At 34.5% G+C, this 24,168-nt stretch overlaps 1 protein-coding gene and 2 long non-coding RNA genes across 5 annotated transcripts in view; all 3 read left to right on the top strand.

Moving 5' to 3' along the window:
- Window positions 1-24,168, top strand: part of LOC110370568 (diuretic hormone 45) — a 56,725-nt gene that overhangs the window by 18,035 nt on the left and 14,522 nt on the right. For all 3 annotated transcript variants that reach the window (XM_021326438.3, XM_021326447.3, XM_021326455.3), the window contains exon 2: window positions 11,818-11,859. In XM_021326438.3, the coding sequence (XP_021182113.1) occupies window positions 11,857-11,859 (3 nt within the window). In that variant the 5' untranslated portion in view covers window positions 11,818-11,856. The remainder of the gene's footprint in view (window positions 1-11,817; window positions 11,860-24,168) is intronic.
- LOC135116944 (uncharacterized) lies at window positions 5,830-6,512 on the top strand. Its single transcript, XR_010276515.1, has 2 exons — window positions 5,830-6,024; window positions 6,286-6,512. It is a non-coding gene; the product is annotated as an uncharacterized LOC135116944 (long non-coding RNA).
- On the top strand, window positions 19,575-23,828 carry LOC135116910 (uncharacterized). Its single transcript, XR_010276482.1, has 3 exons — window positions 19,575-19,596; window positions 19,794-19,917; window positions 20,337-23,828. It is a non-coding gene; the product is annotated as an uncharacterized LOC135116910 (long non-coding RNA).

Here is a 24,168-nt window from a genome sequence, read left to right as displayed (position 1 = left end):
AGTATGAGGGCGCGGGTTCGATCCCAGGTCAGGCAAGTACCAATGCAACTTTTCTAAGTTTGTATGTACTTTCTAAGTATATCTTAGACACCATTGACTGTGTTTCGGATGGCACGTTAAACTGTAGGTCCCGGCTGTCATTGAACATCCTTGGCAGTCGTTACGGGTAGTCAGAAGCCAGTAAGTCTGACACCAGTCTAACCAAGGGGTATCGGGTTGCCCAGGTAACTGGGTTGAGGAGGTCAGATAGGCAGTCGCTTCTTGTAAAGCACTGGTACTCAGCTGAATCCGGTTAGACTGGAAGCCGACCCCAACATGATTGGGAAAAGGCTCGGAGGATGATGATGATGAATATAAAGTTTATTGACTTATTACCCTTTGAGGACATTTAAAGAATTTCTAATATATGAAATAAATATGATAAAATTTTTTTTATATGTAAATCTATGTACCAAGAGACAGCTCGTAGGTACTTGGCTTTTAGTGAAAACCACTCCAATATATGTTCGTAGCCCTGGCGTAGCGGCGTAGCGCCGTAGCCAATTACAAACTTAAAAGGCGTGCTTTATTCATTACTATTCAACTATGTATGTGTAAAAAAAGTTTATTTTAATTGGAGCAAAAAGAACAAAAGGTACAAGCCTATTCACCGGTATTTTATTTCACCCACGTCAACAAATGGTCTGAAATAGGTACACAGCAACATACCATTCGTAAAACCAGTAAATTGTATTCAAAATAATGAATATTTATTTTTGAATAAGTAATTTTATGTGGATTTTATTTAAAAGTAAAAAAAAGGAAATATATTTACCAATTCAATTATATTACCTATATTGGTGTCCACATGAAAGTACCCACGCTAAAATATCGTCTTCTCATTTCCTTTCGAAGCTTTTTTCACCAAATATATTTTTCCTCATTTAAATTAATTAAAAAGTAGCAATGGAAAATGCGTGCTTTATGTACCTGTTAATTTCCATTTATTCGGGTAACATTTGTAAGGTACTAAGTCATTCTGTATGTTAATGTGAAATTAATATGCACGCCATTGTAATTACAATAAAAGAAACCTGCTGAAAATACAAAGAGGGCCTACTTACGCAATCTCATATTCGAAACATGAGAAAATAATTTCAGCTCGTTCATTCAAAGTCACTAAACAACAAATGATACAATAAATGATCGCTTTGCTTGTCTGATATTGATTTCAAGGTGTTTAATTACATTTTCAGCAACGTCTTAATATTGAGCTGTTATTAATAATTCAATAGATACCTTTCACGAAGTAGATTTTGGTAAAATGAGTTTCTAAATGGCAGTACAAGGGCGATCTTAATGCGGTTCTCGATTGCAAAATAATCCTGCGAAGAGAACGCTCGATCCATATTTATTCCAATAAGCGACATACGATATTCGGTTAACTACAGCGGCGTATTCTCCACGCAACTTTTTACATAACAGCCTTAAAAGTTCCATTTACATAATCGATTTTGGAAACAAGATTCCTAAAGGCCACCCTTAACATCGTTATTATCTCCAAACAGTTTGCACCTTGTAATCCTATCCTAATAAAGCCAATAGTTGGTTAAGTCTAAACCTTTGAGAGCACTCTATTAAAGAACCGGACAGACTCGTTAAGAGTTATTGAATAAATTGCTTCGGGGTGATTAATTGAGCCTTAATTACGATATCGTTTAGCGTCACCTCCGTTCATTACGTGCGAAACAAAGGTGCCTATTGTTAATTTGAAATTGGTTAACAATTATTATCTATTAGCAGTTAGGGATTGTTTGGTGTTGGCAAACGTTGTTATATTTCGAGTATGTTGATATAACGTGATATGTGATGTGTGTACAGGTTCATTAGAGTTGTGGAACTCTTGCCACGCGTCAATAATTCTAAATGTTATCAGCCCTCTTCGATGCAAAACAAATAAGTAGATAAGTGCTCTCACGTGCCCTCTGTTTTAAGGGTTGCTACAAATAATCGTGCAAAGTATTATGTACTAAAGTAACTTAAAGGTGCCTACATAAATATTACGTGAGTCATAAATAATTCCGGAACGAAAATGTTTGGAAACCATAAGCATCCGGTAAGCTTTGTACAGTCCAGGCATAGCCTCAACCAAATAGTTTTCAAAGCCAAACTTTACGAATATTTAGTTACTAAAATAGTTTTTAAATCCCTAACAAAATATGAGTAATTTTCAAACTAAATTATTAATTAATTAAAATAGCTAATTAATTTAATAACTACACTGAAAGCTTTTCCTTTTGAAAATGTAAAGTTAACAAAGTCTCGGCGATACTATGATTCTCTAGTACTTAAATGAATCCATTATGATATTAACTTAAACGATAAGAAAATAGTCTGTCTGCGGACCTTGCACTCGAAACTACCTACGTATATGTAAACGCGAGTAGTCAGGACTCGAAGACCCTCAAGGGGCCATCAATCTAAGCTGGTGTGGTCAGCTGCGCACCTATCATCAGATTAGTCAGCACTAAACAACCGATTCATTAAGAAGCGCTAATCCTTATCTATGAATCAACTTTTTATATTGGGCACATACTAATGAGCTCTGTTGGCTCTGAGTTGTATAAAAAGGTTGATCTTAGTCTATTTCTTTTTCTTCGAATCGAAGGCACCTTATATACTTAATTACTTCAATGGTATTTACTTTTTCTAGAAGTATTAACCTTTTTATTTGTAAAACGCAACTCGTTTACTAAAGGCTACTTACCTACGAACAAAGTACCAAACTAGATTTGTCAAAGAAAATAGTTATTTAAAGTAAATAGCGGAGTATTAAAAACAAATTGATTTCCCGTCCCACTTCTTTGAGTTTACACTCGAGTATAATTACGCGGAGTACCGCGGACGGGACCGCTCTTATTACAAAGTTCAATCAGCTATCCGAAACTACCGAAGCTAGTCTTCGACGAAAAACGGTGTCGAGTAAGCCCGAGCTGCCTCCAACACTTAATACTCCTAAATGCTGAATATTTTAACAAGATAAAAAGGGTTAACGGCGATTATAAAAGTATTATTGAGAATATTTCGTGTGAAATGAAAGATTTAGTACGAGCCCATTCATATATTTATTTGCATTCCATAATGTTAGAATAGGTGTTGAATGGGCCTAAAGCTAGGTACAATTATGGACCCTGTTAGGGCACAGCAAAAGAAAGCTTTAGAAAATCTATATTACATATTTTTCAACAATAGATAGATAGATAAAAAAAGAAATTTACTTTTTTAATTTAATTTAGAAGACTTATTACGTATATTAGCGGTATACATGTGGAATTTGTATCATCTAACTAAATAGTCAATGAGATTTTTTTTACTTTTATACTTATTACGACGATATACTTATTTGACGTAGGTAACAGAAATGGTTCAATTTATTTTACAAACAAATCAGCATTGAAGCTTTGTGGGACTGAAAACTAAGCCTGTCTCAAGTAACAAAATATTTTATGGTAATAGTAGGATAAAATATTAGATATTTTTTATGTTTCAGCTGTGGGTCAACATGAAATAAATAAGGCAATATAGTTACATTTCAAATTGTATAGGTATGACGTATGTAATCTATGTACTTTTACCACAGTTAGGGGTAGTTTGGGTAAACTCGGGGATTCCGCAAATGATATAATCAAGATTTAACTGGAAAGTTTCAGAGAAACTTTAATACACGGAAGTTAAAATATTTCGGGCTGAAGACATCTTCTTCGGGGATCACTTAAACATTTAAGCCTCTCTAGAACCAATTGGGTTGATGGAATTTTAAAATCTAAACGAAAGATTCTCGTCTCACAGAAAGTATTTTATTTGACCTTTCACACTGGACCGGTTAAAGTAATGCGAGTGTAAAAATGTCCTTTGTATATGTCAAATAATGGATTACTTATGTTAAATGTCTATACAAGTATATGTTTTTGGTGATGGATTAATTCCCGGCGTTCGCAGACATCTATCATTTGTGTTGTTCTTTGTAAAGTAAACGGAGGTACAAACAGCCTTATTGACATTGTTGTAGATATATTGTTTGTACCGCTCGCCGTTGATTTTGATGATAACGCTGATTATGTAGTTTTGTTGTATTTATTCGGAGAAATGTAGATAATTTATTTGTGTTACAAGTTAACCATAAACAAAGGCTCGTCTTCGCTTTTAAAGAAACGCATTATTCATATCTATTGCTCCATTTAATTAATCTATATCTGTACGTGTATTCTGATTATAACGTGCGTGTATACATTTTCGACAATAGCGTGGGCAACCAATGATATTTCACTCTGATATCAATTCATTTGTCAGACAGGTATAGATTCATTTCGTATTGAACCTAATGATACCTGAGATTTATTGAGTCGAGTATAACAGAAAACAAGCAAGTATACCTAGGTATTTTCGTCGAATTTCATTAGTACGATTAGTTATTAGTACGACGTTACAAATGGCGTAGTCGCTACGCACATACTACGAAAATCTTTGCTACGAAGCCTAAAATTGACTACGACAAACATTTATCAAATGTTAAACATCGCTTTAATATGATATTTTGAAAGTGTGTCACACACAGCAATCCGCTTTACACGTCTCTGTTTTACATAAACAAACATGTGTTTATTAAGAATCTGTTATTTCTGTTCCTCATTTTAAAGAGCTTGTCGCTGACAGACGGGTATCATTCCAGCTGAGGATGGGTGCATGTTCAGACGTAATGAAGAAAGCGTGTTCTCACTAACACATTATTGCAATTAGCACCATTTCGTAATAAAAGTTTTATCTTGCAACATTACACGTGCAAAGACAGTTCGTATGTTCTTATGCGTATGACACAGCTACACACTTACTTGTTTTAATATATTTTCAAAGGCTTATGTCGTCGGAAGGTTAGGCCCTTGTTACACATCATATTGACGTTTTCTTCGAATCAGATTAGACTTGACGATGTTATATTAGATTTTGAAGTTTGGTTATTATGGGGATGTAATTAAATGTTGTATGACCCTTACGAAGATTAGGAAACTACCCTTTGTGGTAATGTAAGGTTGTTTATCATTGTAATCTAATGAACACAGCATAGGTTTACTGTAAATTAAACAAATCATTCAAACTAACCTACAATACTTAGTTATGTGCTTTGTGATTAGTGCGTTCATTTGTTTAATTACAATTGCAAATTACGATTACATGGCACTGAATATATTTTTAGCGTAAACGGCAAAGTTAGAGTGATTAACAAAAATATTAAATCTAAAATTAACTACAGGTAAATTACTATTTCTTATCCTAACTACTATAATTTTAGAGTAAGCAGGCCACAACATTAGGAGTAATCAAGGCAGAACACGTCAGCAAAATTAATGTGCCGACTCATTCGATTAAAACTCCAGCTAATTAATCAAACACAGGCAAAAGGTGCGTAAGGTAACCTAGTCTTCAGCCTTCTAGGCTTTATCTAAAGTACTTGAAGCTTGTAATATATCTTCTTAACATTGTTATCGAAGGGTTGAAAATTATAGTATTTCTTACAGGAAGATAAGGAAAACCTTTTTGTAAGATTGTGGCGGCACGTAAATCTCGGTAGTATTTCTAGAGAAGGTATGGCACGTGTTATTATGATAAGCCAGGTGGTGTAGATAGTGAAGGCGCTGTCTTTTTGCCAGCTATGTTTAAATTTCATCTCATTCGTGACTGATGTTCAACATGCAAAACCTCAGCGATTCTGATTGTGAAAGTTTTACTGATTATTTTTATTCACTGCATTAACATATTCAAGCATTACCTGCGCTTTAATACGTAATACAGTGTAGGGTAAACTGGGTACGGTTGTGCCAGGGTACGGTAGTGACAGTCGCAATTGTAACGAAACTATACGTAATACGGGGGAGGGGTGTGAGGGAGAAAGACGTGGCTCACAAGCCTAAACACGTTCCCCAATATTGCGTTAGCCGGCGCAGGACGTTGACGTAAGCAGGAGCCCACATTGCTTTTCAACAATCAAAAGTAAGTATTTTTGTTCGATTTCTTTTCCTAATTTCTGTTATTTTTAAACAGATAGATTATCTTGTTATTTTTTTCTTTAAAAGTTGGACATTAATATTTAATTACAAGTGATTTCTTTTTACGTAAAGTATTTGGCAAAATCATGGCGAATTTTTGTTTTCAAAATGATGCGTTGAGTACGATTGTGACAATTTTTTTGGGTACGGTTGTGACGAATATCTATACATATAAAAATCTCATATTATTATTTTTTGCTTTTAGATGTCCAGAATACGTTTGTGGAAGACCGGAGAGAGCAGTATGATGTAAAAAAATATAAAGATGCCGATGAAGAAGCGAAACAAGGGATTTCGTAAGTGTAGCACAAGCTACAAGCCTTTCTACAGCTACAAGTTTTAACAGAGTAAATGTTGTTTTGTTGATTGTTAAAACTATGTTTGTAAGCTTATTAGGTTAAACATTTCTACAATAAAAGATATTATAGACCATTTTGATATATGTTTATGCGTGTCCCAACCGCCCTTGGTATGTGGCCGGTTGTGACACTTTCCCATTTTTTTTAAAATTGATCTTATGAGTAATACATTGTATTAAGGAACAATATATTAGTGTTTTTACGTACACAAATGTCCAAATTGCGATACAAGTTCCTATTCTGGGAGCTAATTAGTAAAATAACAAAATTATTGGTGATCAAACGAAAATTGGCACAACTGTACCCAGTCTACCCTATACAAGGGGGTCCACACCGTACGAGTTCGGGCAGATTAGTTGCTAACATAAATAATCAAGGGATTTGAAACACAAGGGGCGAAGCACCTAAGTTAAGCCGGGGGATCAGATACGACAAGTGAAATGTAACGAATGCTGACTTATCCAACTTTTCTTTTCAATCCTCGAATTAAATTCAAAAAGTAACTGAAGAATTTTCGCAACACTAATTTCAGCGTAGCCGGAGCTCAAAATTCAAAGAATTCATAACATTTTAATTCAAGCGGTATGAATAATTTCTGAGTTATATAAATATGAGTTGTTATTCCACAACAGTGTATTCATACGATGCGGTTGATGCACGTAAACAGAACGCTTGAATGCCCGTGTACCTATGTGATGAGCAACAAAACGAGCAAAAGTACTCGGCTTGTATGAACTGATACGAGAAAAAAATATGCGACGTGAAAAGAGTTACGTGTATCGCAAGTGGCTCGGTCGGCGGCCTGTGGGCGTACCAATACCTGCTATTCTTTTACTGAAAAATTCGCGACTGTTCTAAACTTTGAAATGTTATCCAGTTTTACCTAACATATTTTAATCTTTCATTTTTATAACGGTATTGAAAATTGCAGCGCTGTTTGGTAAAATTAATGTCCCTGCTGATTTTATCCTCAAATCCTGAAGGGATTATTTCGTAATGTTCGTTATCGGAACTCAAGTATCTGCCAACTGGTAACATTAACTGAAAGTAACTTTGACGCTTCATTAGATAATCTTTTTATTACGACTGAGTTCCGTAAGTAGGCGAGTGTAAAAAAAAAGTCGATCTTTGCGATATCTTAAAATTTTACTCAATAGAGCTTCGCCTACGAAGATAACTTATCTGCTTACAATTTTCCTACTGGTCTATCTGGAAAAGGTTTTTCTTTGGACAATTTGTTAAAATGATTATTAACTCGTGTTAAAAATTTAGCAGACCATTAGCCTCTTGACGAATTGCCTTTCAAAAGAAGACTTAAAATGTTGTAAGAGCCTCTGAGAGAGAGGCGGAATAGGAAAATCAGTAAATGATTAATTTATTTTAAGTTCAGTATAAAGTATGTAAATCTCTTGGAATATGTTTTTTAGGACGACACATTGTCAACGTCAAGGAGAATTGTATTTGTAGGTACTACCTATTTTCAAATAGCAACTATGAATACCAATAAAATCGAATTCTTATAGATAACGTTTACGAAAACATACAGAGACACGCGTTTACACCGTAAATTCAGTTATTTAGAACACGTAACGTTATGAATTTATTTCGGCGAAACACGGAGAATATATGAAAAGTGACAGTTTGCTTCCTTTTGTGAATACGAAGCCAAAAACAGACAGTTGACACGTTGAAGACATGCCAGAAATAAAGTACCATTATTTGGGGAAAGGGTAAAACAACGTATTGAATGCAGTAACATTCATGAAATATTAAACAAGCTTTATATCACCATAACTTTGTAATATGTTGATACTAATGCTATTAAGTTTCGTCTCTAAACCGAACATTGTTGTAATCTTCACTCATATTTACGAACCAAATCAAAATAGTGTCAAAGTACTGGATCATCATATCTGTAATAACATGTCTGTGTTTGTTTTAGGAATATGAATACAAACAATGTTCGTACTAGGATTTAGTTCGTACCTACGTCTTAACATTCGTGGAAATGTCTGGGTGTCTGCTGTATGTAATCCTACTAAATATAGAAGCTTCCAGCTATTATGCAGAAATATCAATGAACGAAAAACTACTTTTAAACATGTTTTTTCTGAGAGGAGTCTCAACTTCTGAGCGGATACTAATAGAAAACGTGTAAGAGCATAGGTACATAAAGATAAATTTAAATTGCTTGTTGTGGGAATAAAGATAAACCCATAGGAACTTTGATTTATATTTCAGCAAGTTTTCTCTCCTGTAATAATAATGAAGTTTTGTAACTGCGGTTTACGCGTTATTACGTCATTAACAGACTGCAACACAAATTACGGGCGGCGCGAACAGCCGGCTGGCTCTTAAGAATTTCACGTCGAACCAGATTTCCCAAGCGAGTTGTACGTACAAACTGCAACTTCACTGAAACACTTTACCTTAAAACTTTTGATAAATCCCACTCGACACGTGTTTAGGTAATGTATTTTGGCACTTTATTACAAGGAACAAACCTGTAAAAACATTAGTTTAACACATGTCCTATAATCATTTAAACGATCTCTGAATTGTGTCGTGTTATTATTACACTAGGATCCAACATATTTCCATTATCACCGTTGAATCTGCGTGCTATTCAGACATTGTACCGCGAACAAAGCCCTGAATTTGTCAATAGGCACAAATCCAGCATAATTGTTAGTAATTAGCGCTGTAATAGCTTGATACTAGGATTATCTAGTGTGCATTTAACTCAACTATCACGTAGCACGGGCTCTCATAGCCACGCGGGACACGTACGCGCCATCCAATAATTCCAATAATTATTAAATTATTATGTTATTATACACCCCGTAATCGTATTATTGTAGAGTACAGTTTATATTGTGATGCTAACCACCAAATATTGTATTGTAATTAAGTACTGATTAATTGGGACAATAGTTGGTGTTGACGACGAAGAGGTTGCATGTACTTAGGGTCTTGTAGAGAGGGTCGTAAATTCAATCATTGTGGGTGCTTGGCTTATATTGCCGTTTTGGAAATTGCTTACTGATCATCGATTCTCAATTGAGGTTGTTACACTTAATTTACATCAAACATACGATAAAACAATTAGGTTCCGAGTGGAGCTTAGATCGTTATTATACTTAAGTCAACAATTTCATGAGCATCTCATATTAATTTGTTTATTTTACCTTATTTATTGTTTTCATTAAAATTAATACAAACAGCCATGTAAAGTTTCCCTTTCCACCGTCAAAGTTATTGCAGTATAATATTTGGTATGACTCGATTTTATCGGGGAAAATCAATTTCAATGTTTAAAAGTTCCACGTGTACTTCGCACGGAGGTAGATCACTTGGCGAACTGTTTTGTGAATATTTACATATACAATTTAACTTTTTATCACCTTCGTTTCTTGTTATTGCAGTTAGGCTGATTTATCAGAGGTTTTTATATTGTATTTGTAAAGCTCACATAGAAGATATTCAACAGGGAATGCATTAAATCGGTCTCGAAATATGGTGAACGTTTTGCTTTGCATTCATAGCAGTACACAATGAGTAGAATTCCATTCCATTACGTATGATATGACATAGGTTCGCACAAATCACAGAGGACATCCGAGGGTCAAGGGACCAATTTGACGACCTCATATTCCAGTTAACATTATTAGACGAATACACGAGCAGTTTTCATATCAATCATCTATGTAATTTTCAGAATGCTTGAATTTCACATTATTGAATTACAGTAAAATAAAGATTTACGACAATTTTATTTTAATTTTTAATGTAGGACTTAATAAAAGGCAGTCTGAAGTCTACAGTATCTTAACGACCAATCTTTATTAATTTATTGAAATAATATTAATTGCTTAACCGGTTATCAGTGGGCGTTATAATTTGATCAGCTGAATACCGCTAGGTGTAATTCAGTGCGTCAATTACATCTGAAGTGTTGACCGGCTAGGATCGATCATCTCGCGTGGGACAAAGCATTGTTCCCGTCATCAGCCCATGGTGGTACTTGTCCACTTGTACCTCAATATCGGGACAAATTCCACTCTAATTATATTACGCATCACGTGTGACAGTTCGAAAACAAAACGCGTATTACAACGTCCCAAGAGCCCTTAACACTTAAAGTTTTAGTTCAGCATTTTCTTTTTTCATATTTTATTTTATCTCAGTAAGAATAAGCATAAGTACAAAAAGAAGACATGGAAACTTGTATATATTTAAACATGTCGCGTCGTGTGTTTCGTATACGTGACGTAAGAATAATGCTCAACCGCTTAGTGTATGTAGGTAGTGCCTACCTACACCTGTTCCCATTTTTGTAACACAACGTACGAATGTCCGTGATCACTTTATGATGATACTGGCAAGCTTCGAAAGCATTTGTGCAGCAATAAGAGCTTAAAGTTCCTCTAAACATAAAAGATAAATTAACTAGTCCCTATTTATAGTACCTAAATCATATTTTCTCAAAAATATTTTCAAGCAACATTATTTCTGAATCACGAAGATTGCGTGACTAAGGCACATCTCGAATACCTCAATCTTGAAAAATAATTTCGGATATAATGCTCCTCAAACAATGTTTCTGATCCGAAGAAACAAGCCTGAGCAACTATTTCGCGTCAGTCTGCACTGACAAAGGTAATATTTGCGGAGCTATGCTTTTACGAATACCTGATACTTTGCGTTTTATAGCTTCACTAAATTTATAATAACGTTTGAATAAATTATGTATTTGCTTTTAAAAAGATTTTCAGCAAGCTTTTATTGATATCTTCTGCTAATGGAACATACATTGTTTTACAACTAAAGGTAAATAAATGTAAAACAAACATTTTATTTCAAAGTAACGTAATATATGAAAAATCTCGCCGTATACATGTCGTTATAAATTGGATAACAAAGGGCACAAGAATCCAAACACAGAAAAGATCAAATACGAGTTTGTCATGCACGATAGACTTTGTACGGTTCTTGGAAATGAAAAATTCTGCATCAAACAAAACGTAAACTTAGAAATAGAAGCTCGCATCTGCCAGTTAATCTAATAATCTTCATCTGGCTCCATTGATGCAGGTCCTCATGTGCCTTGCATTTGAATTTTTCCGAAACTATTCGTCCGCGTTCGGTTTGTCCCTAGGAGTCTGAATTGGGTCATGTCGATCATTTCCCTTCACAGTGAATGCTACCTGATGTCCAATATCGCATGGTGACCTGAAAACGTAATTAATTAGGAAAATTGTTTCATTAAAATTAATCTGCGTGTTGTAATCTCTGATTTGAATTAGTTTTAATCCGTATTTCAAACACGTATTACCCACACTGTTTCTAGTAGTAATGGGATTTTTCATTTGTTGCAGATTTGTTCCAGTTTCAGTCCTTTCACTTCCAAATCAAACATGGTAAGTTGAAAACGGTGTACACAAATTAAATACCACCTTTGTTTTATTAAGTAGTTGCCACAGACGAATAAGATATATATACTTAGCTACAAAAATCTTTTGAAATAATAGTACAGATATTACGTGAAATCGTATCAAATAGTATTCAATATTTATATAAATTATTTGTCAACAGAAACCCAATTTGACCTTTATGATCAATCGCAACAAAGAACTTAAGAAATAAAGTAGAAAACTTTTAATAATATTAGTTTTTCTTTAATGCTCTTATTTTTCTATTGTATCTTAAATTGAAACTTATTAATTATTTATACGCATTATTATGTGAGTCATAAATATGATGTATTGGTTCTACAACCACATGTATTACGAAGGTAATCTTAATTTTCTATTGTTTACGAACATTATATTCTTTTGTTAGTATATTTGAAAGGAATCTCTTACAATAGATATATTATTAGATCTATTCTTCCATATTCTTTTATATGCTTAGGCTATTATAACATAGTATCTGATTGAGATCATATTATTATCCATTTAGTAGTGGATATGATGTATATATGCTAAGTTCAAAACAATAGGGAAGTTTAGGCAGTTTGATTCACCAACTCCAAACCGCAATAAACTCTTTGAAATGCATTCACAAAACATATTTATGCATGAGCCAATAATCATCAATTTTAAAACAGACTGCATTGAAACCAATTGATAGTCCATTTTGCGTTGATGATCCAATCAAATTACCATCAGCCTCCACGGGATTGTTTCGGGGTGAAAATGAGTCCGTGAATATAAAGTAACGTATATTCGTATATGCCGACGTACTTTGGGACCGTCCCTTCGAAATTGCGGATCAAATAGTATCGAGATATCGGGAGGAAATACCGTTTGGTGCAGACTTCCTGAGCGGAGCGACGGTGTCAATATTTGTACCGTACCGATGTCTGTGACACTTGTTGCATTCCGTTTCACAGCGTTCTTCGGCGCGCAAAATGACGTAAACATGATTTTGGTGGAATGACTGCGAGTGTATATCGTAACGAGCTCCGAGGTCCAGTTAGAATTTACAAATTTAGTAAATTTTGATGTATAGTTTATATTCAGAACAGTATGAGCTTAATAAAGGATGTTTATAGTTAATACAAGGTCACCTACAGCTAAGACAAGCTACCTTGTCTATAGCTGAGAAATGACACATGAGCCATGTAAGTCAACAGATGTAATCAGAAAGGGACTCTGTTTGTGTAAGAAAGTGGGCCGTACGACGCATCCTCACGGGCTTATCTTAGGAAATATATTGCGGCCCACGGCCACCGACCATTCACAAATACTGACTTAGCGAAACATCTAAGAGTCTCCATTGACAAGGATTATACTTTGCAGAAGTTATAGTGCCTCGCCTCCATTTTTTATACGGTTATCTGAAACTAGGAGTGTTTCGACCTCAAATAAAAATAGCAATTTGTCATAAAGAATTCAGTCGATACTTTTTGGTAAGGTCAGCATCGAAACTCGCTGAAAACATTTCAATTTACCAAACCTCAGCGTTATACTTAATGATCAAACTTACTTATGAGTCTAGTTTAGAAACTGGATTATTTTGTAGTTCGCAATAGTTTGGCAGCTATTGAATTTATTTTGGTTCATTTGTTATTTCAATTATTTTCTAAGACTAGGTATTTATGTTGCTAGCTTTAGGTACTATAGAGGTACATACACATTTTGAGTGTATAATATTTTGTGCGTAAATATGTAAATGATCTGTCCATATCGTTTAACATAGGCACACATTGACACAACGAACGGGTACCTAATAATCGATAATTCGATATTAAAATATATACATACATTTCCACATGTTATCATAGCATAATAATGAAAACTTGACTTATATAGCAAAATCATATGAAAAAAATACGATTCTTATACGACGATTTAAATAACTTAATAGATTTCTGAGTATCGATCCAAACCAAACTAAGCGTTTGTCAATAAACAAACATATATCGCATTATAATTAAGTGTTGTGTTGATTTATTGGTTAATGTTATTATGTTCACTATTATAGACGTTTGTAGAAATGTTTCGATAACTAGGCGCATAATTTTGATTCTCAAATTGTGAACGCAGATTAATAACAGCGACCACTAAAATTGCGGATATTGGGAAATGACGGTAATAACAACAGTTAGACATTATTAAATTGAATAGCACCGGGAATGTAGAGAAGAACTCAGAGTAATAAATCTATCTTAGAACGAAATTAATCGACTATAAAGTTCAGGAAGAAGCTTGTAAAATTTAAGTGGGCGCAGTTTCAGTTTTATCGGAAATTGGCTGAAGCTTCAGGCTACAGCATCCGTGCCAAAGTTGTGGCGGTCATTTTACAGAGGAGCGGATAGCAATCTCCGCGGAAGCGTCCAGTTCAGCTGCCACACAATATACCTCGGAGGTACGCTCTGATGGCGGGAAACAAACCTTCATTGTTCGCAAACTATCACTGGCTATTCAATCCAGATATAATATCAACTCTGTACTTTAACAATACCTGTAGAACTTAACCTACTTACTCCTTTATTTATACCTTGATCCTTGAGTTTTCCTTAATTGCGCAATAGCTCGCAAATCTTGTAACAAGGTCTTACTCTAAGCCTGCTAGGTACTAAAAAGGAATTAACGTATAGGAACTAGCAGACTTACCTGTACTTTATACAGAGGCAAATGAAGGAGACTTATTGCATAGTTATTTCGCTCGTGAATACCTCACCGTAGTTCTTACTCTTTCAGTAGTTGCATATTTTTCCAGTTATCATACTCGTATTTTCCCTTTGTACAATTGTTTCGTTTTGCATAATACGTATGTATGTATAATGTGATTTCATTGTGCTACATTACCATCTGCACCTGCTGCAGCGAGCACCTCTCGTATTACTCAAATTATCTTTATTCTCCACTTTTACATTTTGTTCATAAAAGCTCGTCTGTTTCATACAAAAATATCATATTCATTGCCTTAACCGTTTTATCCTAATATTACATCTCATACAACTGCTATATTATTTTGAAGAGTAATTTTATGGTAGTCGTTATGCACTGTTCAGTGTAAATAGCTACTAATTATATTGTGCTCTTAGCTGTCCGACGAGTGTTTATCGCGGAGGGACAGGTGGGCGAACCATAAACACTGCAAGTTTGTTGAGTTGTTGGAACAGATCCTACGTAAATAGAGTTGTCCCGTTTAGTTACGACATAGCGAACCTCGACTCGGCAGCACGATGACAAATTACAGACACTTGGAACTAGGGCACAGCGTTTGATTCGCGACACGATTAAACCAAACATCCCCCACAAATGGCTAGTAGTACTCACTAACGATTCCCTATTACACGAATCCTTGAATGTCGTTTAAAATTGGCAAAAAATATTTTAGTGAAGAATTTCCATTTATCATTCCTTTCGTGCATTGTTTGTTTTATTTAAAAGCTCCTGTCATTTACACAAAAACGACGGAACTGACGTGGGGATTTTTCTACTTTTCTGAATTGACGTCATCCAAAAGCTAACCCAGTTGATGTCGAAAATAGTTTTTCATTTATACTTCTTTGTGCTTTTAAAGGGCAAAATCTATAAAGTGGTAATTTCTTCGCATCAAACAGACGTCAGTCTGATGGCTCTTTGAATAGGTACTTACATAATACTTGAGTAAGTACTTGCATTAACGGAAACTTCACCTTTCCAAGTTTTCCTTTCTCATCCTTTTAAAATATCTTTACCGCAAAGTTATTTCTTTATGATTTTGCTTTGGTATAGATAATACTATGTTTGCCAAATGGAGGTTTTTAATAAGAGCTGTGAGATGAGCTAATCTCATGGCAGACAAATATCCGACGTCACCTAAAGCCGATAAGTAACGCGGACCCGCTCGCGCCTGCAATCGCGTCCAATAAAACTCGTACCTAAATGTAAAGCTCTTTTTTTACTTTTGATTTACAATATACTTACTTTTACTCAATATTACAGATTATTTTCCTTTCACAAAAATATTAAGGGATTACGTATTTCTTTCACTCTCGAAGCATTCAGCTGCGTACTTGGGTATTTTCAATCATTTGATAATTTTGATTGGGTAACTGTGTTCCCGGGGTTGAGATTTAAACCCTTCATCGCCATACATAAGATACGAGTTTGGGTAACTCGATGAGTACGAGCGTATTTTATTTCTGCAAACAACATAAAATAAAATCAATATTCATTTTAAAATGATGGGTTCTGGAACGAAAAGATTGTAATATAAATATACTAAAATTTAAATCCTTTTATGAATATACTCTTTATTCATAAAAATTACAGCTTTGTAGTACCCACTACAGTCGTATACAATGTTTAAATTAAAATATCGCGGAAATACCAGTAAAAGCGCACCTTTGTGCTGGCATATTTATTTTGACAGGTCTATTTCTCTTTTGCAAATAAATAACTGAAATTCCATCAAAGTGTTGTGGAAAGAGCCTTCAAAACTTCGTTATCTGCGCAGAGATACGACTTTTTTTTAAAGTTGATTTTTTTCATTTAATCCTTTAGAATGTTTTTGATTACTGGCAGCTAAGAGGACGTATCAAACTGTAATAGACTTAAATTAAAGAACACTCCTCAGATAATTGTTAAAATTGGAAATACACTGAAAAAAGTATTTTACAAAACTAGTTGAGTTAATTCACAAATAACCAAACCTTGATAAAAGACAAACGAATTTCATTTACGTATTGATCAACTGCTTCTGTTGCATTTTACAAAAATATTTTTGTTATTTGAGTTGGTTATAAGCTACAAAATTTTATGTTATCCAATACAAAATTCGGTTTCGGCACTTTGCAACATAATATGTTTTGCTATAATCTACACACTTGTGACTTTACAGTTGACCCAACTAAAACTATTTTTTTAACGAATAGTTGCTGTTTTTCAAGTCTGCTATATTAGTTTGTTACCAGCTAAATAGTATTGTTGAGATTTGATTTGCAAAGTTACTAAAAATAAACAAAAAATTTGGCTGAGAATAACTAATATTGATTATGTTGGTTTTAGAATATTTTTGGTTATCAATAATACAGCAATATAATGGGTGGCGAATAAAGTTATGCTGCGCATAACAAAACGTTTTGGTTACATAAAACACTAACGGTCACGAACCTGTAGAAACCTGTTCTTTTCGTGTTGCGTTGCGAGAGGTAGTGGATGTGTGTCTGTTGTGCAATCGTCTATGGCGAGCAGGAAAGCCGGCGTTTTCGATTTTATGCATGAATCATATATCATCAAGCAACGTCAAGAAGATTTCAAGAATGGAGCCGCCGCCGGTAGACGAGGCGGCAGAGAAAACGATCTCGGACTATCTGCGGTCTTGGGGATTGGAAGCTTACATTCCAAAATTTTTGGGTGAGTGTTTTTCACTTCTATTTCTTACATAATTAGGACAATAGTGTTTCATTCGTTAAATCACTATTTTGAACAGGGCATTTCCCGTTAGATGCACTTTTGCATTCTTCTTAGATGCGTAGTGCTACTTTGCCGAAAAGTAGAAAAGCAAGCACCATACTACTACACATCAGGGTGTCGCACAAGACGACTGATGTCAAGGTTTACCGCCTAATAGGTACCTTCGTAGGCCAGGAAACGGGTAGCAGCGTTTTCTTGGTCAGTGGGTCGTCTTAGGGCGGAGTTGTTTTCTTCCAAACATGAAGATTATGACAGTAACTACTCTGCAGTAGGTATAGGAGAACGCATATATGTTCAGCAATGGACTGTTATGAGCTATTGTTTGACTATTTATGCAGGTCTTTTGCTTTCCTAGTGTATGATATTATTAACTGCATACCTACCACACCCAAAGATGAACCACTGACCCCCGCACCTACATAACCTAGGGCCTGTCCTCTCTCAACCAACTCTTATTTTTATTAAGAAAAGTCCCGTGGTACTAGTAAACAAGCTGACTAACTGACTTAGTGCGGAGATAAAAAGACTAAACTTATCCATATTATTTCAGAAGAATCCATTGATGTGGAGACTCTCCAAATGTTGTCAGAGGCTGACCTGAAAGACTTAGTGCCAATTATTGGACACGGGCTAAGCTGACGACACAAATCAAACTTTTGACCAATATAATGTCAAATGCTTTTGAGAACACTGTAAGTAATAATAACAATAATTAATACTTAATTAGTCATTTAAATCTACACTAATATTATAAAGTGAAAAGATTTGTATTTCTGTGTGTGTGTGTATGTTTGTAATGAATAAACTCAAAAACTACTGCACCAATTTCAAAAATCCTTTTATAATTAGAAAGCTACATTTACCCTGAGTAACATAGGCTATAGTTTATCTCCATAGTACGGGAACGGGAACTACACGGGTGAAATTGCGTGACATTTGCTAGTTAACATTAAAATATTTAATAAAAACATGTATATATGTTATAATTCATGTATGTATGTTAGTAATGATTACTTTTTAATTTCATTACTGTCTCTGTGGTCTAGTGGTTTGGGGCTTTGGCACCTGATCCAGAGGTTGTGGAATTGAATCCCATGGAAAATACTTAGAGCATGAAAGTCATTTTGTGAAGTTGTTCCCAGTTTGATTAGGATAATGCAGGCGAACCAAATCCAGGGTTGTTGTCTGTCAGTAGGTTTCCTGTGCTTTGGAATTCATGTTCAGGCATCAGTCCCTGTCACTGTCTCGGACAGTGGTCGTCATATAAAACTATGTTAGAGTTTGATCAGGTTATTATTTTATATTTCAGTGTACTAATACTACTCCGGACTCAAACAACCAAATAATGCTGTATACAGTGGAAGATTTGCCAGTTGTACAGACATTACCTGATGATGAGGACACCCCTGAAATGTCTCAAACAAGTAATGAAATAGAAGAGGACAAGCCGGAATATGATTGCGTTAGTTATTTTGACATTCTTTTAGGATTTTGCTAAGATTTTTAATTCTAGGTGTTGGGGAGGAAAGAGGAACAGTTGACTATTTTAAGACTGTATTTTATTCTTTCCAAAGCCTTACATTTTATGTTTTTTCTTTCTATTATTAATTATATAAATGTTTCTAGGAATTATATGGAATCCTAAGTTCATCAAATGAAGGCAAGGTCTTTGCTGCAATACCAAGAAAAGGGTCTCTTGAATAATGCAGCCAGGCGAAGACTTTGCAATCTTATAATTACACACGAGCTGAAAAACGATGCAGAGAAAAAAATTCCTAGTTCAAGGTTTTATCAACTGGCATATGAAATAAGCAAAATCTTCAAACAGGAAAGTTCATCGGTATATTTTATACCATATGCAAGCTTCAGCCCGCTGCAAAAGACTTCGGCAAAAGGAAAATTACTAGACCAATATCGACAACGTCGCCGAGATTTTATCAAATCAGGAATTATTAAAAGTTTTGAAAGACGTTGCTCCTCAAGCAGTTCAAACTCAAATGAGCAATATTCCCCCCGGCCCAGTACAAGTGCACAGGAAGCTATTAGTCACCTCGAAGGAAGCAAAAGTGTTGACATATCAGAGAAGTTATTATGGCTTCAGAACAACTGTGATCCATGGCAAATGGTAGAATCATATTGGGAAGTTACTACTAAAGAAAGGTTAAACGATCTTGCTTCTAAAAATATGACGATTTCAAATTATTTCACAAAATATAAGGCTATCAATCTGGTGGAATATATTTGGTAAGTCATGTTAGTAGTTTGCCCTTGAAGTTTATCCTATATTCCCAGTTGCTCCTGCTTTGTGGGTAATCATTCCTATTTGCCTCAGGTGGTGTTCGAAACAAGGGCAACTGGTAATATATGGTGACTAGAAACCACAGTTAGGTACTTAATTTTTTTTTCTACTTGATTTCTGTTAATCTAACATTTATTTTCAGTTACTGAAGGATTTTAAGATAATGTACCCAGACTACGGAGACAAGTTTAATGAAAATTGGCCCTTAATTAAATCAAAACTTATAAGCATTGCAAAAAAGAAAGGATTAATAAATGAGATTGATGGTAAGTGAATAAGGTTTTTTCGTTTTAATATTTGTTGTTCTTACTTCTTCTAAATAAACAGCAGCAGCAATAGCTTTGCACTAATGATATCCGTTTTTATGTGAAAATAACTACCTCCATGGTCCAGTCATTCACAGCCTTGACTTTTGATTCATAGGTTGTCGGTTCACATCACAGGAAACAATAAACTGGGTGAAAGATTTTTATGTTGTTCGTGGTTTAGTTAGGACAATGCAGGCTGAATCACAATCATGATGATGATTGGCAACCAGGGCTTGTCGGGTCGTTCATCGGCCTTGTAACTTACATGATGATGATGATAATTGATGATTACTTCCTTTGATGGAGATACCTGAAGGGTTATTTAGTTATCTGACAGCGCTAGAAAGAGGGTTATTTATTTTTCTTATTTATTACAGAGTCCAATGAAGAACAAACTGATTTAGCCGCTCTAACATCGCTACCTTTTTTGATGAGCACATCAAATGTTACTTCTACAAAGAAAGCAACTAAAAAGACACAATGGAGACCATCAAAGCAAGAGGTATTGGAAGGCTTCATAACTCAAGTCGCAAGTCCAGCTGAGGTAGCAGTAGAGATAACAAGAAAAAGAGACAAGCTTATGGAAATGGGCCTTCAAATGCAACCTTTTGTAATTGCAGTTGTGTCACCGAATAAATCAATTACAGCAAGGTACATAGTGATTAATAACATAACATATGAAATGCCAACTATTACAAAAGCTGTAGAAGCTTGTTTAAAGGCGATTTTTGTATTGAATGCTGAATATCCTAAAGAGTCCCGTCATGTCTGGCAGTTTGTACAAACTGTACTTTTTGAGTTAAAAACGAAATATGATAAAAGCTTTACTGCAGTAAATACACTTATATCGGATCTCGGCATTAAAACATAAAGAACAAGCATTGATCACATAAATCGCATATAAGCATACAAACTAAAATGCCCAAGTGTTTCCTATGTTTGAAAGACCTGACAAGTGTACCAAACCTAATGACACATTTTTCTTTGAATCATGAAAGACAAAATTTTAGTGTTTATCATTGCATTGAAGATGATTGTAATCGTTCTTTCCATTTAAGGAATACCTATCGAAAACATCTATACCATAGTCATGCTACTGCTAGGGGTAGGATATTAAATTCCGATTCTGATAATACACATTCTGAAAATACTAGTAATATATCAGTTCTTCAACCCTCGTATTCACATTCTAATATCTCCTTGAATTTTGTTGAACCCCCATTAGAAACTAACAAGTATGCTTTAGTTCATTTTATTTCATCCCTGTATGCAAATCCTCTGCTTCCGAGAAATGTCATTCAAGATGTAGTCGATGGCATACACAGGTATATGTGTAGTAGTTTAACATCAAACATAGAAAGTGTATTTTCAGAAATAACGACAACTGCTGAACAAGGAAATTATATTAGACCTTTTAAAGAAAAGCTTTTGTCTATTGTAAAAGATGAGTGTAAGGAGTTTGACACTGAATTCAAAAGACTTGGGTTCTTAGAAAAGCAGGGGACTTATATACCACCAAAAAAAGTTGTAATAGGTAATAGAATGTGTAATATCAAAGAACGAGGGGTAGTCAAATATAAATCAGTAGAATGTACAGAGCAGCTAATACCTCTTCGATTCGTGTTGCAAAATTTTTTTTCACTCAAAGGTGTGATCAAAGAAACATTCGATTATGTTAACGGTTTGAACTCTAACTGTTTGCAAAACTTTGTCCAAGGTAACTATTGGAGAAGTGTCATTGAACAATATGATGGTAAATTGGTATTTCCTTTATTCATGTATTTTGATGATTATGAGACAGGAAATGTACTTGGAACTCATTCTGGAATACACAAATTAGGAGCTGTGTATGTTTCAGTTGCTTGCATGCCTCCGGACCGAACATCTTCCCTAGATAACATATTTCTGGCTTTATTATTTCACTCCACAGATAGAATAGTTTTTGGAAACAATGTGATATTTGAACCTTTGATACAAGAATTAAATTTTTTATCAGAAACTGGTGTGAACATAGATGTGCCTGAATATAAAGGCAAATTGTATTTCAGACTAGGGCTAATTCTTGGAGACAACCTTGGGATACACTCAATTGCCGGATTTAATGAAACATTTTCTTCAAACTTTCCATGCCGTATTTGCAATGTGTCAAAAGAAAACTTGAAAGATCAGTTATTTGAAAACGTAAATTTGCTTCGTAATTCTGAAAATTACAACGCCCAATTACTACTTAACTCCTCATCTCACACTGGTATCAAAGAAAAATGTGTATGGCTCTCAGTTACTAACTTTAGTTTATTTGACCAACTAGGTGTTGACATAATGCACGATATTTTAGAGGGCGTAGCCAAGTACATCATGTCATTTATTATTGTAAAATATACTAGCGAATTAAAATATTTCACATTCAAAACTTTGAATGACAGAATGGAACATTTTGACTTTGGTCCAGACAGCTCAAGTAGACCTTGTCAAATAATAACAAATAATGTTATTCGACTATCAGCTTCTGAAATGTTGTCATTTGTGAGATACTTTAATTTGCTTGTGGGCGATTACGTCCCAACTGATGACCGTTACTGGACCCTTTACTTAACTTTGCGAAACATAATTAACTTATTAATGAGTACTATATTTAATAAAGAAAAATGTAATTTATTACAATTTTTAATAAGTGAACTCAACGAGCTTTATATAAAATTAAGTAATGAAACCCTCAAACCTAAATTTCACTTTTTGGTCCATTACCCTTCAATGATTTTAAAATTTGGCCCACTTGTAAACTTTTGGAGTATGCGATACGAGGCCAAGCATCGCGTTTCAAAAATTTCTGCTCGAGCTAACTTTAATCGACGCAATATTACTCTTAGCTTAGCTAAAAAGCACCAGTTGCAGTTGAACAAAATATTTGTTGAAGGCTCATTGAAATCTCCTATTTCTGTTGGTGTTACAAAGAGAATCTCAAAACTTGACCGGAGTACTGTTATATCTTACTTAAATTTAGACCCGAGTCTATCTCTTGTATCTGTTACATGGGCAAAAGTAAAGAGTATTCTTTATAAACCTGGGACGATTCTTCTTCATAATGTAACTGGGAATTATGATGATATCGGAAATGTTACATTTATGAATGTCAATAATCTTTATATATACAACGAAGACAAAATTATTTTTGAAACTACATTACTATCGACGATTGATTTTAATTTTCATTTAGATTGTTTTGAAGTCAAGTATTCTGATGTGAAGAAAAGGATATATATGTTTCATGATAATTTATTATCATATGTACCTTGTCATATCAATGTTACTCATGATGGTAAATTGTACGTTACACAGAGAGCCCAATCATAGCATCTCCAATTATGTATGCCTACTACTTAATGGGGCTACTTTTCAATCAATGTAAATCACACTGTAATCTTAAACTAAAAAAAAAACAAAAGCTGCCCCCGATAGGAACCTATAATGTAACCTATGTTATATTGTACTAATATGACTGGCCTGTTGATCTAGTGACCCTGACTGCTATGCCAGAGGTCGTGGGTTCGATTCCCACCCAGGACAAATGTTTGTGTGATGAGCACGATCATTTGTTCTGTGTCTGGTTGTAATTTATCTATAATATGTATGTATTTAGAAATATATAAGTAAGTTTATCAGTTGTCTAGTTCCCATAACAATAGCTCTGCTTAGCTTGTGGCTAGATGGCGTTGTGTGATAGTTGTGGAATATTTATTTATTTATTTTATTTAATAGTAGTTAATTGAATAGAAAATTAGCTATATATCTTAGTTAATTGAGGAGCTGTTTAAAAAAAAAAGTGTCTGGGGGCGACATTTTTTCAAAATAATATATCTATTGATTTTAAAGCTAGAAAGATAAAACAAATTTCAATGTTTATGGTACATTTTACAGTTTATTTTATCTAAATTTCCATGAACTAAGCATAAATAAAAATATTAAAAAATAAATATTGGTTTCTATCAGATCGAACAGTTACCACTTTGGAAAAAAATATATTAATTGTCTTGACGCAAAGAAGGTGTAGGTTGAAAATCAACAGAGATATATTACTTTAAAAACGTCGCCCCATACACTTTTTTAAATAGCTCCTCAGTTAGACAATTAGCTCCGTATCTTATACAGAGCTAATTGTCTATTCAATGAACTACTATTAGTACCCTCTAAAATATACCGTAGGTTACGAAT

The sequence above is a fragment of the Helicoverpa armigera genome, chromosome 5, assembly GCF_030705265.1.
Source record: "Helicoverpa armigera isolate CAAS_96S chromosome 5, ASM3070526v1, whole genome shotgun sequence".
NCBI classification, from domain to species: Eukaryota; Metazoa; Arthropoda; class Insecta; order Lepidoptera; family Noctuidae; genus Helicoverpa; species Helicoverpa armigera.
This window is presented reverse-complemented; position numbering and strand designations above follow the sequence as displayed.